This window comes from Ictalurus punctatus, chromosome 25 (assembly GCF_001660625.3).
Source record: "Ictalurus punctatus breed USDA103 chromosome 25, Coco_2.0, whole genome shotgun sequence".
Classification (NCBI taxonomy): Eukaryota; Metazoa; Chordata; class Actinopteri; order Siluriformes; family Ictaluridae; genus Ictalurus; species Ictalurus punctatus.
The window spans coordinates 16,363,770-16,380,788 of record NC_030440.2 but is presented as its reverse complement, the minus strand read 5'-3'; the positions used below and the strand labels follow the sequence as shown (position 1 = coordinate 16,380,788).

General features: G+C 41.6%; 1 protein-coding gene across 2 annotated transcripts in view; it reads right to left on the bottom strand.

Moving 5' to 3' along the window:
* Positions 1-16,271, bottom strand: part of snx9b (sorting nexin 9b) — a 33,344-nt gene extending 17,073 nt beyond the window's left edge. The window contains exons 1-4 of one of the 2 annotated variants that reach the window (XM_017455757.3): positions 15,951-16,271; positions 11,695-11,781; positions 11,513-11,587; positions 6,727-6,825 (exon numbers count right to left, since the gene is read on the bottom strand). In XM_017455757.3, the coding sequence (XP_017311246.1) occupies positions 6,727-6,825; positions 11,513-11,587; positions 11,695-11,781; positions 15,951-15,962 (273 nt within the window). In that variant the 5' untranslated portion in view covers positions 15,963-16,271. The remainder of the gene's footprint in view (positions 1-6,726; positions 6,826-11,512; positions 11,588-11,694; positions 11,782-15,950) is intronic. The other variant, XM_017455758.3, reaches the window with a different exon arrangement.
* Between the last annotated feature and the right edge of the window lie 748 nt (positions 16,272-17,019).

The following is a 17,019-nucleotide window of genomic DNA, read 5'->3' as shown; positions in this document are numbered from 1 at the left end:
TCATATATTATATTTGCAACGTTAAGATCTTGAAGTCCCGTTTTGAAGTCTTTCGGCCGTTCGGGTTCCGGGTCGCCACGGCGGATCGTCCGTCTCCATTACGGAAACCCGGTTTATGACGGGGGATTTCTGATTTGGCGCAGGTTTTACACCTGACGGAGCCCTCCGTTTTTATCCGCGGGGCTCAAACCCACAATCCTACCATTAAGAGTCATAAAAATAATCATTTAAAAGCGTAGTAGTAGTCGTTTCAGTATCGCGTCATCTCTCCTTTTTACAGGATGTTCCCGATGTTCTTCTGAAAGACTATCCGGATGACGTGGAATAAGCACAGTAGGGCACGATATGAATTAAACTGCTTCGGGAGATCAGCGAGATACACTAGGAGGCGATTATTTCGTTTGTAGTCGATGTGGAGTTTAACAGGCAGGAGCTGAACACACAAAGGAAAGCAGGTCTAAAACCGGAGCTTGAGGAACACCATATTGAACATTTCATCCCTTTAAAACGACGAATAAAGTGAAGAACGCAGGCGAATACACCGTGAGATGATGCAAAATGTCTTTCGATAGCTTCAGGCTAGTGTCTACGGTTTCAAACATTGTGGATGTAGAAGTAAGGCTGAAAGCAAGGCAACGACTTAAGCTGCACTACAGCTTCTCTCTGGCCGTTCGTAAGGATCTTAACCGCTCTAAAGACGCTTAACTCACTGGCTTTGCTAGAAAAAATATCCATCAGTCATCTTTTATTAATTTTCTACAAGGAACTTAGCATATCTGGACAAGGGCTGGTAAACACACACACACACACAACAACGCTGATTCACAACCCTTTTTATTATTTTAAAGGGAGACTATTTATAGAAGACTTCAAACGTTCAGACTGCATGGTCCAAAACCTCCAAGTGTCTGCAGCGTGCATGTAAATGTGCGGAGAAACGCCTGGCGATGCAGCTGTTTTCACTTCTGTACCAGATGGAGAACTTCTCAGAAGATAAAACCAACAACTTCTGCTATACCGAGAATCACACTGAATTAAAACGTCACGCTCACGTCACCCGTAGCCAAATCTGCATCTGGAATTTTTACGCAAATTGCTCTCGTCCAGTCGCCTTTAAATAAATAAATAAATAAATGAATGAATAAATAAATAAATAAATAAATGAATGAATGAATGAATGAATGAATGAATGAATGAATGAATCAATAAATAAAAGGCGGGCAGGCCAGAATATGAGAGGTTTTTCCTCCTCTAGCGGGTTCCGGGACTTATATACATGATATGAAGTGGCATCGATAATGATCACACCGGTTAACAAAAACATGGCGGGAAGATTTAGAACTCGGGGGAAATAAAAACTGCAACACGTTCAAATATTTACAGAATGATTAATTTAGAGAAGAAATCTAAAACGTCCTTGGTCTGACATTCACAAAGATAAAAGACGGTTCACGGTACGCGCTCCCCCCCCCCCCCCCCCTTGTTATGAGGATCTTATTGATTTTTATGGCTTGAACTTTGAAATACATGTGAAACCACAATCCTACAATAGTGACATCGTAACTGAACGCTTTAGTTAACAAAAGCACGGCCAGTTTTTTTCAAATGGAGACCGAGCATGTTTCTGTATTTCCTGAAGATCGCTCTAGCGGGGGTTTAGTTTAGTGTAGGTGAGCGTGTGCTAAGTGAACCTTTCGTGTTAAAATATAATAAAAATAAACAGAAAACATCATGCCAACGTCCAGTTTATTCCTCCATCTGAAAAAGCGATTAAATGAACCTTTTCATGCCTTATTTATTTACGTATATGCATTATCATTTACGTATATCCAGATTATTTTATATATACACACACACACACTAATGTACTTATCTTTTATATATACACACTTATATATTTAAAATTGCATGGTATATGAATTTTGACCCTGTCTAAATATTACTTATATTAAAAAAAAGCAAATGGATTGTCCATGAGTAAAAAGGGCTAAAACAGTCTGTCTGAAATGAAAATAGACAAATAAATAAATAAATAAATAAAATTTTTAAAAATCGATCTTCAAATGTCCAAAATTTTTTACATTCAGGTCTAAAATATGTACGCATATGCTGAAGACATATTATAAAATGCTATTATTTTAATTATTAATTAATTAATGAATTAATTAAATTATTTTTAATTAAAAATTAATTTAATTATTTATTATTATATTTTAATATTTTTATAATAATTTTTTAAATTAGAAACATATTATAAAAATATTAGAAAATGTCATTATATACTGAATATTTGCACAGTTTAGGATTGTTGCATGACACAAGGAGGTAAAAATAATAATAATAGTAATCTAAATCTCCGAAAAAACACTAGTTTTTAAAAAAAAAAAGATCTTTTTAAAAATGACTTTTTAAATGACACAATTCTTCATTCTAATTCTTTCTTTCTTTATCTTATGTAGAAAGTCAGTAAAGATAACAGTCTAAACAGTTAAATTTCAGTTTGTGTTCATTTACGGTAATGCTCAAGTGCTTTGGAGGTGATTTACATCTCATATTTCCCTAAAATATCAACAAAAAGGAGCTCTAAATGGATTGGCCATCAGCCTGGACAGTGATTTTGGCAGGAAAGGGTTACGGTACATTTCATACCACAGCTAAACAGGGTTGTTGCAGAAATATTTGCAGTGAGTTTGTACATTAGGTGTCTAATCTGAGTGAAATGACTTCTTTTTCCTGTTCCATTTCAACAGGCTATGAGGAAACCAGAGTGCTGACAGAGTCTGACGTCAAGAGTTCCTCCGAGTCTGATGCTCCGATTTTAAACTGCTAAAACAGTGTGCACTTTGATGAGGAAGACGTTCGACGCCCTTGACGAAAACTAAATCCGTGATGCGACCGTACGACGTTTGACAGGAAATATCCGAACCTCTCGATCAGACCTTCCTCGTCTTTACGCGCACGCAGACGCGCTGCGCGCTATGCACTCGGCCGTGAGGCGCCGGTCCGCTCCGGACGCGTCTGGTAACATTACCTAACCTTTCTGACTTCAGAGAAAATTTAGGCTCAGTTGCGTTACGTAAAAATAATAATAATAATAATAATAATAATAATAATAATAATATATTATATATAATATAACACTACGTAGCTTGGACTATCATACCTGATGATCAAATTCAGCGAAACTGATTTTATTAGGTGTATCGTGTGTAGTAAACGTGCGCACTACAGCGTTTGCGCGAACGATAGCGTTTTGTCCGTGCAGCCAAAGCGCATCGGGGTACAGGAAAACCATCCGAGGATTTTTCTACAAACAAACCAGCACGTGAGATTAATTTCTATTTTTAAACTGATGTCTAAACAAGGTTCATTTTACCGTAACTCTGCTACTTTACAAATAGTCCTTCTCTACGTCGGCACCGTAATCACGAATTAGCAGTAGGCCTATCCAAGATTCTGAACAGCTTGGAGGATGGATCATATCGTCGTCTCGTCCGTCGCAGCAGACGCATCGGATCGTCAAACGTCGAACGGGAATTCTACCGAATCGCGTGGAGGGTACGGGCGGACGTTTACGCGACTAGCCTGGAAGTTTCTATTTGAGGCAGGGATTACAGCGTGGGAAATTTACTGAAATGCAGAAACTAATTATTGGAGGAATTTGAGGGAACCCGTCGGCTAAAGCGATAAAGACTTCAGCAACTAGACCTGCTGTAGTTCTTAGTTTTATCGGCGAAATCTGGGCTGAAACGAACGATCACTAACGGTTATCTATTTTCAGAAGCCTGAAACTAAATCCCGGGCGGTCTGAACGAACGCTGGAGAAATTCTTTTCTTTAAAAGAGAGAGAAATTGCTTCGAGTTACCAAGTTAGTCACGATAAAATCATCAGGAAATAAAAGCCTCAGCCGGCGTAACGCATCAGACGCTCTCGATCCGTCCGAAACGTGGTCTCCGACGAGCGGAGATACTGCAGCGGAGAATGGGTTTACTGTGCCATCGGCTGCACTCTTCCTACAGGAAAGACAACTCCCAGCTTCCTGCAAATCAATGCTTCATGTTTACGGCGTAACGGGGGGGTCTATTGAAACGGCGCTCTGGGAGAATGCTGGGAAAAGGACGAGACATAAAACGATGAGATTCACAAACGCCCGCTCACCCAGCCTGCTAGCTAACGTTAACGATGTTAGCAAAAAAAAAAAAAAAAACAACATTTTTAGCAAGTAAAAATATCCTCAATAGTGATAAATTAAACTTATTTCTAGATATTTTTTTTACTCAGTTCAAGCTTTAAATGATATCATATAGTACTGGCAGATCATTTACAAAATAATAATAATAATAATAATAATAATAATAATAATACACTGAAAACAAATAATGCAATGCAATGGGACAAAACTATTTGAAGCTTGAGATGAGTTACGACGGCTAGAAATAGGTTTAAGAACCTTATATTTGGTTTACTGTGATCTTATAATAGGAAATACAAGATAAATTTGTCCATGTTTAAGATATTTCCACTTGGTAAGACGAAATCATTTTTCGCAGGATATTAAGCGTTTTTTTTTTATTTCTGGAAAGAAGCAAACGCTTTAAGCTTGAAATGAGCGATTTTATATTTGTACGGCAATAAATAAAGAACTTACGCTATCTTCACAGGATGCAGATCTCTACAAAGCTGCATGGTGACGATATCCAGCGTTAAACGCGATATAGCGATAAATCGGAATATTTTCGTGTATTATGGGTGTTCATAATGACGGTAAAGTGGTAGAGATGTTACCTAAGCCATTTTAGTAGCTTCTTAAGCATTAAAAAACAACAACAACAAACGAATCAGTTCTACAAAGTTAATTTGTAACAATCGGCTATGAGAAACGTTGTTTTATTTTTTACGAGTCACCGTAAGCGCCCGCTGTCGTGCCCCCGTGCCCTCGGTCCTGCTGACGGGCTGCTTAATTCAGCAAATGTTCTCGTTGTAGCACAACCGGCTGACGTGCACATTTTCAAACGCTTCTGAGGAAAGAATCCCCCCTTCCTCTTCTGCTGACTCACATCCTCAGACACCGAGTCAGAAACACAGTGCGCCACGCCGAATCCCGAGACTCCATTAAATCATAACTGGTCTCGTCTTTTAATCCCGAGCCGCGTTCGTAACACGAGAACCTCATCATGTGGAGTTTCTGACGGTTCAAAGACGACGCTCGGAAAGTCGTGAAGATCTCCTCGGCCACGGATTCAGGATGTGACGTCACGTCTGGAGGCAGACCGATAGTGGATTTTACCGATGGCTAAATTGGGCAGTGCCTGCCTGTAGCAGATTAATCAACCCGATAGTTTTTGAAATTGATACTGAATGGAAACCTAACGCTCAAAGTAAAGGAACTATTAATAAACATTAAAGTCAATAAAAGACACACGTTCAAACGGACCCAAACAGTAACGCTCCGGATAACAAACGTAAACAACGGCGTCCGACGTGAATAAAAAAACACTTCAAATATCGTGGCAAAACTGGCCAGCGATGGTTTTTATTTCGCCTCTAGAGGCCGCTCTCGTACTGTATAATGACGGCGGAACCTTCTCAACCGCTCCGCAACCGGGAAACACTATCAGTGTGGATTTTTGCCCATAAACGATACTTCAAGCTATCGTTTATCGGTGTCAATTAATCGCCAAAACCGATTAATCGGTCGACCTCTAGACATGCCAACAGTATATAAAGATCATTTCACTACTTTAAAAGTCAACACAGACAGACCGTACAGTTCACTTTTTTGAGAACGTAAATACATCATACAAACTCATGATCGCTAGATTCTTGGTAGCAAAAACACACGCGTCCTTGGATACGTCCATGTTTCTCCCTCACTTTGTTCAGTTCTGAGTGAATTCGAACGCAGCCTTAAGATAAGATAAACACTTTATTGATCCCACACTGGGGAAATTCTCTATCTCACACACACACACACACACCCTGTTAAAATTATTCTTTTTTTTGTTTCCTCTTCAGTATTTTTCCGTAGTATGAGGAACACTACGGAAAAACACTGAAGAGGAAATGAACAAAGAAAATAGAATAATAATCAGCCGTAAACCGGTGACGAGGCTTATTCATGGTGTTCTCTTACTAGCTCTCTCCGTGTCAGATGGATGAGCAGAATGACGTGGCTCGATGGTGTCAATCAAATAAGCCACACCCACTAGATCACCGTCTAGGGCTGCTTTTGCACTAGGTTTTTAACATGTGAAGGTGGGTGGAATGCGGAAACGTTATATAAAATTTGTATTTTTCTTTTTAGAGCACATCTTTGCCACCACAGCAGAGCGCTTCAGGAACGTCAATTTTTTCCAGACGTCAGATCCTTTCTTACCGTCCGACCGATCGGCTCGCGACTTTAAGGAAAACCGACATGGAGGACACGGTGCTGGTAAAAACAGAAGTCTTGATCGTGAGCGAATATAAGAAGATTTAGATATCATTATTACCTATGATTTAGATATTAAATTAGCTGGCACAGCGCTTACAGGTGCAGGACTTTCGTCTAGACTCGGACACCATCGAAATAAGAGTTACAGTTTCAGATCGTATTCGTGTTCGTTCTCCGGCACTTTCACTGGTGCTGTCCTTTAGAGTAGAGAGGAAAAAGGGAAGGAAGTGGTGCGCGCGGGGGTGTGTGCGTGTGTGTGTGTGGGTGTGTGTGTGTAGGCGCAGCAGCTCACCTGGCCTTGTGTGTTACTCGCTGTAGCATGACTGTCAAAGAAGGAAAGGTCAATCGGGGGCACACTTCCTCCTGCCGCAAACGCCGGAGGCTTACCGACCTGAGGAGGCACAAACACCAACGTTTACACTCGGTGAAAATACACCGCGAAACACTCGGGGACATGCTGTTCTAGGAAAAATCATCAACGACGGCATGGAGGGATGAAGCAGACGCACCGTTACCACCCCGGAGTTCATTACTTCACTAATAACTGTGCTCTTAGCACGGCAAATTGCCAGCCATCATTTTTCCTACGCAGTAAAAAACAAAATGTCACCTTTACAATCCTTTCATAGTTACAGTTACTGTTATGGAAGTTCCTGTTATCGCTTACGTTGTAGCAGCTATTTAAAGGATATCCCACTAGCGCAAGGACTCGTGCCTACGCCTACCCCCAGCCGGGCCGATATTCGGTACGACCGCACGATTATACTACGCGATTAACAACAACATGGACACTATACGTTTGGTTTGTTGTTTGCTATGCTAGCGGAGGTAGATCCTGAAGATTCCCGACCCACCGAATTAGCGGACCGGAACGATTACTGTATAAAAAGTATCGTTGCTCCCTCCAGCCGCTCTTTTTTGTCTCTCTTGAAGTTAAGAGGAGCAAATCATTCTGCAAAAACTTAACGAATGACACCGGAGACTCCTCCCACAAACGCTACATAAACATCTACAGGAAACGTAGCCATGTCAACATTAATAGCACTCCTTTTTAAAAAAAAAACAAAACAGCCTGTTCATTATTAGTCTTTGTTTATGTGGCATGTCCAGCATTATAAGCCCTTGTTGATGTTATTGACCAATCAGAAGCGAGAACTCAACAGCGCTGTGGTATGAGAAGGAATATTCCTTGAAGCACGTCCCTAATAAGCGACTCAAACAAAACAAAAACATCTATAAAAGAAAGCCTTGACAAAACAACCAAAGCAGGATGTAACTTTCGAGAAGTCTCGAACATGTAGTCATCTAAATGTTTGGTCACGCATCAGTGTGTGTGTGTGTGTGTGTGTGTGTGTGTGTAGATGGAGGGAGTAAGAGCAGGACCCAAACGTTTGTAAAGAGCACAGATCACAAACAGTCTCGTTACTTCCCAGAGTCAGTTTACACTGAGATTGAACGGTTTAACAGACCTACATCTGCTCCACCTCTACACACACACACACACACACACTCTCAGCTCTATCAGCTTCTAAAATGTGACACACACAATGTTCTACATTTTATAACCGTGCCCTTCCTCCAAATAATAGTAGCTCAGAGGTCTGCTATAATCCTTCAGAAGGAAAGTGTCTTTAATGAAGGATAGCATGTCAAAATCTATATATACGCTTACTGGCCACTTTATTAGGAACCCATTCATAGAACTATCCAACCAGCCCATCATAAAATCATGCAGATACAGGTCAAGAGCTTCACTTGTTGTTCAGATCAAACATCAGAATGGGGGAAAACATATGATCTCAGTGACTCCGACCATGGCGTGGCTGTGCTTGACGGTTCTAGATCGGATAAAGACCAGGCAACAATTTTGGTGCTCACTGTAGTCTCAGGATTCCTGTTCTCGTCTGACAGGACTGGAACCCGATGTGGTCTTCTGCTGCTGTAGCTCATCCACCTCAAGGTTTGATGTGTTGTGCGTTCGGAGACACTTTTCTGCTCGCGTCTGTAAAAACAAGTGCTTATTTGCGATACATCACAGACTTCCTGTCAGCTCAAACCGGTCTGGCTATTCTCCTCTCGACTCTTTCAAGGTGTTTCTGCCTGCAGCACTGCTGCTCGCTGGATGTTATTTTTGTTTCACGCACCATCCTGTGCGAAAATGCCAGCAGATCAGCTGTTTCTCAAATGCTCAAACTCTCACCAACAACCAGGCCGCAGTCAAAGTCCCTGAGATCACATGTTTTCCCCTCATTCTGATGTTTGATGAACATTACCTGAAGTTCTTGTTGTGCATCTGTATAAATGTATGCGTTGCACTGCGGCCACGTGATTGCCGGATAACGGATAGCTGCCTGAAATGAGCGGGTGTTCCTAATAAAGCGCTTTTAAAGTTAGGAGAATATTCTAAAATAACGCCAAGATTACTTTACAAATCTAGTGATATTTTTCCAGCCATGGTAACGTCCAGGCCCGAAACAAACCCTGCATTTTTAACCGACAGATTTTGATCGAAACCAGCCTATTATCTGTGCTTTATTTACATTTATTGTTTACTTGAACCGGGCAAGTCGGTAAGAACAAACTGAACTTTACTAAAGAAATTCTAAAAGTGCTTACTTGGAACGAAAACAGGTACAAAATGTCCTTAATAGAACTCAATAGTACATAAAAAAAACAATTGTAATGAATTATCCAGCTGATGAAGTTCCAGTCAAGTGGAGATGTTATGAATCGACCTGGAAGTGGACGCGTGTCTGTATCGTCTCTACGCACTGTGAAGAGGACGCTTCGAGTGGACAAAGAATCTCCAAGGATCACAGCTGGAGAACTGCAGGAGTTAGTTGCGTCTTGGGGTCAGAAAGTCTCCAGAACTACAATCTGAAGTCACCGACATCAGCACAAGTTGTTTGGGAGGGTTTCAAGAGAAAAGCCTCTACTCTCACCCGAAAACAAACTCGAGTGTCTTCAGTGTGCAGACACTACTGGAACTTCAAATGGGATCGGGTTCTACGGTCAGATGAAACCAGAATAGAGCTTTTTGGTAATAAACACAGAGGAGGTTTTGGAGCACACAGAGAGGTAGCCGTATGGAAAAGTACCTCATGTCCACGGTTAAATATGGAGGAGGATCTTTAATGTTTTGGGGCTGTTTTTCTGCCAGAGGACCTGGACATTTTGTTAGGACACATGGCATCATGGACTCCATCAAATATCTACAGATATTAAATGAAAACCTGACTGCCTCTGACAGAAAGATTAAAACGGGTCGTCTTCCAGCAGGACGATGATCCGAAACATACATCAAAATCAACACAGAAATGGTTTACTGACCACAAAATTAAGGTCCTGCCCTGACCATCCCAGTCCCCTGACCCGAACCCCATAGAACACCTGCGGACCTCGAAATGTGAAGGATCTGGAGAGATTCTGTATGGAGGAACGCTCTCAGATCCTTTACCGTGCATTCTCCAAACACGGTAATAATAAATGAACCACTGTCGTTTGATTTTGCGCTTTCTCTTCGGTAAAGACACGCTCCAGGATGCGCTCGCTCTCGAGCGCAATGCAGACAATCGTACAGGTACGAACCGGCAACTTCGGGTAAGGGAATCTCGGCGTGATCTCGGCCATTTGGACCGTGGCGTGATTGTTGTTGCCAGACGAGCTGGTCTGAGTATTTCTAGAACGGCTGATCTCCCGGGATGGTCACGACAATCTCTCAAGTTTACTCAGAATGGTGTAATAAAGAGGAAACACCCAGTGAGCGGAGTTCTGCAGACGGAAACGCCATTTCACAACGGAGAACGGCCAGACGGGTTTGAGCTGACGGAAAGGCTACAGTAAGTCAGATAACCACTCCGTACAACCGCGGTGAGCAGACGTGCACAACGCGTCGAGGCGGACGGGCTACGACAGCACGTCGGGTTCCACTTCTGTCCGTCAAGAGGAGAAAGCTGAGGCTGCAGTGGGTACAGGCTCACCAAAACTGGACAGGTGAAGACTGGAAAAACGTGGCCTGGTCTGATGAATCTCGATTTCTGCTGAGGCACACACGTACGAGTCAGACCTTGGCGCTAAGAGCATGAATCCATGGACCCAACCTGCCTCGTGTCAACGGTCCGGGCTGCGGCTCTGCGTTGTTAGATGGATTAAAAATGACGACAGAAATTGTTGAAATGGTGTTGATAGGTTTTCTGTAAACAGTCGGTTGTACTGATAAATAAATAAATAAATAAATACAAGCAGCGTGTTGCAACAGGCCACACTATATATATTTCCCGAAACATTTACACACCACACGGTTAAAAGTATGTGCGCCACTTCTTCTCCAAAATGTACTACAAAGATGGAAACACACAATTGTACGGAATGTCGTTGTTGAGCCCTGACTTCAACCCCACGGAACACCTTGTGGGATGAACTGGAACCGGGGCCTCCTCATCCGTCATCAGTACCCGACCTCCCTCATTAACGCTCTTGTAGCTGAACGAACACAAATCCCCACAGCCACGCCCCGTCATCTAGCGGCAGGCCTTTTCAGAAGAGTGGGGGATGTTACGGCGGTACAGGCGGGGATGCGGCTCCGTATGAACGCCCGTGGTTTTTGGAATCGGATGTTCAGTGATCAGCCCTGACGAACTTGTTTCACCGGAGAACACGCATCCGTTTTCAAACAACAGAACGGCGGTGGTGATGTCACTCTGCTGGAGGGGAAACGATGCATTCGGCTCTGTTTCAGACATTATTAACATTATCATTCATGTGTTACAGAGAGGCACGATAGAGGCACACGCTCACGTGGATACATGTGACTCCAACGCTCTCCTACACACTCCTGCATACACAGTCGACTCGCACCTTCAGGCGCAACGGTAAATAGCACCAGAGCTCCATGCAGATCAGTAAATATGTCACGCGTGGACTTTGAGGACAGAACCCGTATCCGGTTACATTCCTGTGACTCATTCTCCCACTGTGGCAGTTTCCTTCCTCTACAGGAAACTCCAGTGTGTGTGTGTGTGTGTGTGTGTGTGGGGCTGTGTATGAATTCCCCAGGGTGTGTGTTCAGTCAGCTTTACCTCCACATAGTCCTCAGGCACCAGCCCGACCTCGCCCCTGCTGTTCTGCGCCTCGATCCATCCTCCGCCAATGCTCTGAGGAAAAACAAAGAAATGCACCGAGTTTTACAGCAATGACACTGCACACACACACACACACACAGTATACAAGGTCAGTGTGATGTCATGCAGTCAGGAGTTACCTGGTTGGTGATTGTGATCGTCTCGCCCTCTCTCACCGACAGCTCGTTGTTGCCCGGCTCTGCTGTGAAGTCGTATAAAACCTGCGCCTGTGCGGCAGACGGAGAACATGAACACACATGCACACGTGCACACACACACACACACGATATCTGATCTTTATCTCTGCCCTGATAACAACCTAATCCTCTCTGCATGTAAAGACGTCATGGGAGTTAAAAAACTGGCTCGTCTGGTCCTACAAAGCAGCTGGCATTTTCACACCTGCCGATAAAAACTGTTGCGCTCGACTTCCTTTGCGTGTACGGTTTATTGTTTTGAATGCAACTTTAAGAAAACGGCAGACCCGTTATATGGATGGTATGTATCATCAGCTCCGATTATAACGGAGACGTATCGATCAACGTAAAATGCGGTTGAGATGACGCTGCAAAGTAATAATAATAATAATAATAATAATAATAATAATACCTACGTCGTGTTAAAAAAATGATATTTATGCCGCGTCATTCAACTACGCCTCCATTTTCGCCTCATACTTTGTGGAAGATCACTTCTTCCTAAGTAGAAAGCATGCTTCCCTTTTTACGTGTACGCTAGGAACAGCATAAAGTACGCGTGATGCAAACTTCTTCATCAGCAGAGTACGTGCGTACTGTACGCGCGCGCCGCCCGGGTTTTCTAACCGTGTGTACTTTGTACGCGCACGTCGCACGTGTGCATTTAATTCTTTTGCACTATTTAGTTGTTCCACGAGGTGGCAAGAGAGACCCACACTTAGCGTATGTGTTAAAAAAAAAAAAAAAAAAAAAAAAAAAAAAAAATATTCCAGAGGCTTTATACAACAGCGCTGTGGAATTCTTGCACCTGATTGGTCAGAAAGTGTTGATAAATTTTCAACACCAGCGGCTCGGACGTTGGCGCAGCCGCAAATCACAGGTTTATATTAAGGCGCTTGTTCTAAAACATTATCGTTTCTATAGTAACGGCTTCTTCACGGGGATTATTATGGCTAACTAAATTAACTAATCGTTAATTTGGTGATGTTTCCTGAAAGGAAGCGTTCATGTAAAGTTTATGGAAGGAGTCTCCAGTGTCAGCGCGTCGTAACAGTAAGAGGAAGGGCTGTAACTTTAGACTTTCCGACACGAACAACTTTTTACCGTTTCTCCGTAACATGATACGCTGATTTTTTACCCAATTTATTACCTTTAAGATACAGAGGGAGAAAAGAAAGGCCAGTGAGGCTTTAGCGGTTCTACAAAGCGCTTTACACTGTGTCTCATTCACCCATTCACACACTCTCACACACCAGTGGTAGCAGAGCTGCCATGCAAGGCGCTAACTTGCCATCGGGAGCAACTCGGGGTTCGGTGTCTTGCCCAAGGACACTTCGGCACGTGGAGTCACGTGGGCCGGGAATCGAACCGCCGACCCTACGATCAGCAGAAGACCCGCTCTACCACCCGATCCACAGCCGCCCGGTTATAGGACAATAATCGACTGAGCTGGTAACTAATTCCATCACTGATTATTTTCCTATACACTACAACACCCAAGTGTTTTAATCGTTACTAAACGGATATCAGACATGATACATGTAATGATCGGTGAATTTGTACTTTCAGACTAATTTTGGTGTCTTTTGGAGACATCCTGCTTCCTGTACGACTCCGGCGCTGAGCATGTAAACATGCAAATATCTGTTTGAATTATTCAGCTAATGATTTACAATTTCTAAAGCAAAGAAGTTCCTAACTACAAAGGAATCATTATTCACACACACACACGGCAGTGTAAGCTGTAGGAGCAGTGTGAAGGGCTTCTCTATGTAGGAGGCCTACTCAGGCAACAAGAGAGTCTGTGTGTGTGTGTGTGTGTGTGTGTGTGTGTGTGTGTGTGTATGTATTCAGCTGAATAATTTACACACTATCAACTTTATTTCTTCATATTAATCTATCGACTTTAAGTGTAGTTGATGTAATTTCCTTTCCTTACTTACTTTATTTATCTTTTTAAATATTTAATGTTGATGACCAAATAAAAAATATATATATCAAATTGCATGTTATATCAATTATGACTTTATCTAAAGATCACTTATAAAACATTTTATTGAAATAATCATAATTAAATAAATGTTTATAAATATAAAAATAACATTCAGGTGTAAAATGTTTAATATTGATGACCGAGACTAAAGGAAATATCATTTATGGAGTAAAACATAGCGTATTCTTTGACATGCTGTATATTGCTACAGATATTTGACTGCTGCATGATTTCTTAGGTAAAGCAAGCTTTCATTTATATATATATATATATATATATATAAAAAAAAAAAAAACCCTCAGGTATTCACTGGAGTCTGACATCGATGGGGATTTTGTGTAGAAAATTTGTGAAGCTATACCGGACACCTGCTGCATTTAGAAAGGCAAATAATCTTAGAGAGCAACAACGGTTAATATTAAATGAACGTGATTTGGAGGTGATGTGCATGTTATATGACTAGTCAGGGAAACACCTGCCGATTCAAAGCACCAGGGCTTGAAATAAACATCAAGACTGATCACAGAAGAAGAATAAAAAAAGATTAAATGTTGTTAGAGAGCATAAAGTGTTAGAATAGTTTGATGAAGAAAAAAAAAGAAAAAGTGAAATCGCTTATAAGGTTCGGTTATTGCTCCCAAACTATAGACTACTCTCTTAGCTAGTTAGCTAACTACCTGGAGTACTTCTAAAACCTCACGAAAAAAGCAAACGGATATGATTCGGACATCTAATCGTAATAAAAACAGTGAGTAGTGATGTTTTGTAAGTCTTATAGACTTACAAGACATGTGCACGGTATATTCTCCTTGAATCTGCATTAGTGTGCATGAAAGGGTTAAATATATCATTATTTATATATTTAAGTGGTTACTATACATCATTGCTGTTATATATACTTATGTTATATATATGCTGTTTATATATATATATATATATATATATATATATATATATATATATATATATATATATATATATATATACACACACACACACTGAACTGCATCCAGCTGCTATTTCGACCTCCACTGTAACATAAATGACAGCTTAGCTTACCATTTCGGTTTGATGTGTAATATTTGTTTATTATATATAATATTTGTATATTAGGATGGTAATTGTGTTGTGCTGTCTAAGATGTGTGTATCGACTGTATCGTGTTGTGACTAAACACCAAGACAAATTCCCAATACATGTAAATGTATATGTGGAATGTAATGGTTCTGATTTGTCTTTTTTCGGCAATAAAGGACCTAGAAGTGAACCGAACATGTCTTTTGAACGTGCAAGTATTTTGTCTTCCTCTTTCCTGTTTTAATTTGAACATTTCACACCCATGTGGTAATCTGTGAAGCACTGAGACCTGCCTTTTTTATTTATAGCTCTCTTTGCGAGGTTATGCTGACAGGACTCTTTAAAACATGTAAAATAGGTCAAAGACTGATGACTAGTCAGAGAAACATCTGCCAGTTAAAGGCACCAGGGCCTGAAATAAACATCAGGATAGATCACAGAAGATGAATAAGTTAAGATTTAATGCTGTTAGAAAGCATAAAGTTTTAGAAATTTTTTTTTTTTTGGGGGGGGGGGGGGGGGGGGGGAGTGAAATTGCTTATAAGGTTTGGTTATTGCTCCCAAACTATAGATTACTGACTTAGCTAGTTAGCTAACTACCTGGAGTACTTCTAAAACCTCACAAAAAAAGCAAACTGATATGTTTATGTGATCTAATAGTAATAAAAACAGTGAGTAGTGATGTTTTTTTTTAAAGTCTTATAGACTGGTGCTAAGCGGTATAACGCCACAGGAAATACCTCAGCACTACGCTAATTACATAATACACTACATATCCCATCATGCCTTGCGCGAAGTCATGACCCGCAGTGGAAGAGGAGTGAAATGTCACAAGACTCTCCTAATGATACGTTTTTTCCCCCCCATGTTTACAGGAAAACGTTTCAAACATATACATATATTTTTGTTTAAAACACCAGCGTCAGAACTTCAACTCGCTCGGTCATTAGCACATTTAGCCCAATGTAAACATGTTGAAATAAAACGTGTAAAACTAATAAAACACGCCAGAGAGGAATGTTGGCGCGTCCCGCTGCCAGAAAACAGGCTCGCGTTGTTTTTAAAGCGAAGTGAAATAAGAACACACAACTTTAAATCCCCGCACAAAATAAAGACGATAAAACCTCACCTTTGTCGCCATTACGCTCGCAGTAAACCGCTCATTAGAGAAGTTGTGTCTTGTTGTTGGAGAGTTTGTTCATCCAGACATTACTCCTGCCTCCGCCTCATTAACCACTCCACTCCACAACACTCCACAACACACTCCTGCAGCACAGCGGCTAATTTTAACACATCTCTAAACACGGCTTTCTGCCTGATTCAGCTCCGACACACGCTTCAGCAACAAACACACCGAGAAACGATTCAAATAACGTCCGGATTGAGGACCGCAGCTCAGCACGTCGACCTCGCACACTCATCCGCTGATCAGCAAAACCGGAAACTGAAACTGCGCCCCGCACCGTGGACTCTGACCCGCACTGTACACGCACTAACTCACTAACTAACTAATCTGACCCGCACTGTACACGCACTAACTCACTAACTAACTAATCTGTACACGCACTAACTCACTAACTAACTAATCTGACCCGCACTGTACACGCACTAACTAACTAACTAACTAACTAATCTGACCCGCACTGTACACGCACTAACTCACTAACTAACTAATCTGACCCGCACTGTACACGCACTAACTCACTAACTAATCTGACCCGCACTGTACACGCACTAACTCACTCACTAACTAATCTGACCCGCACTGTACACGCACTAACTCACTAACTAACTAATCTGTACACGCACTAACTCACTAACTAACTAATCTGACCCGCACTGTACACGCACTAACTAACTAACTAACTAACTAATCTGACCCGCACTGTACACGCACTAACTAACTCACTAACTAACTAATCTGACACGCACTAACTAACTAACTAACTAATCTGACCCGCACTGTACACGCACTAACTAACTAACTAACTAACTAATCTGACCCGCACTGTACACGCATTAACTCACTAACTAACTAACCTGTACACGCACTAACTAACTAACTAACTAATCTGACCCGCACTGTACACGCACTAACTCACTAACTAACTAATCTGACCCGCACTGTACACGCACTAACTCACTAACTAATCTGACCCGCACTGTACACGCACTAACTCACTCACTAACTAATCTGA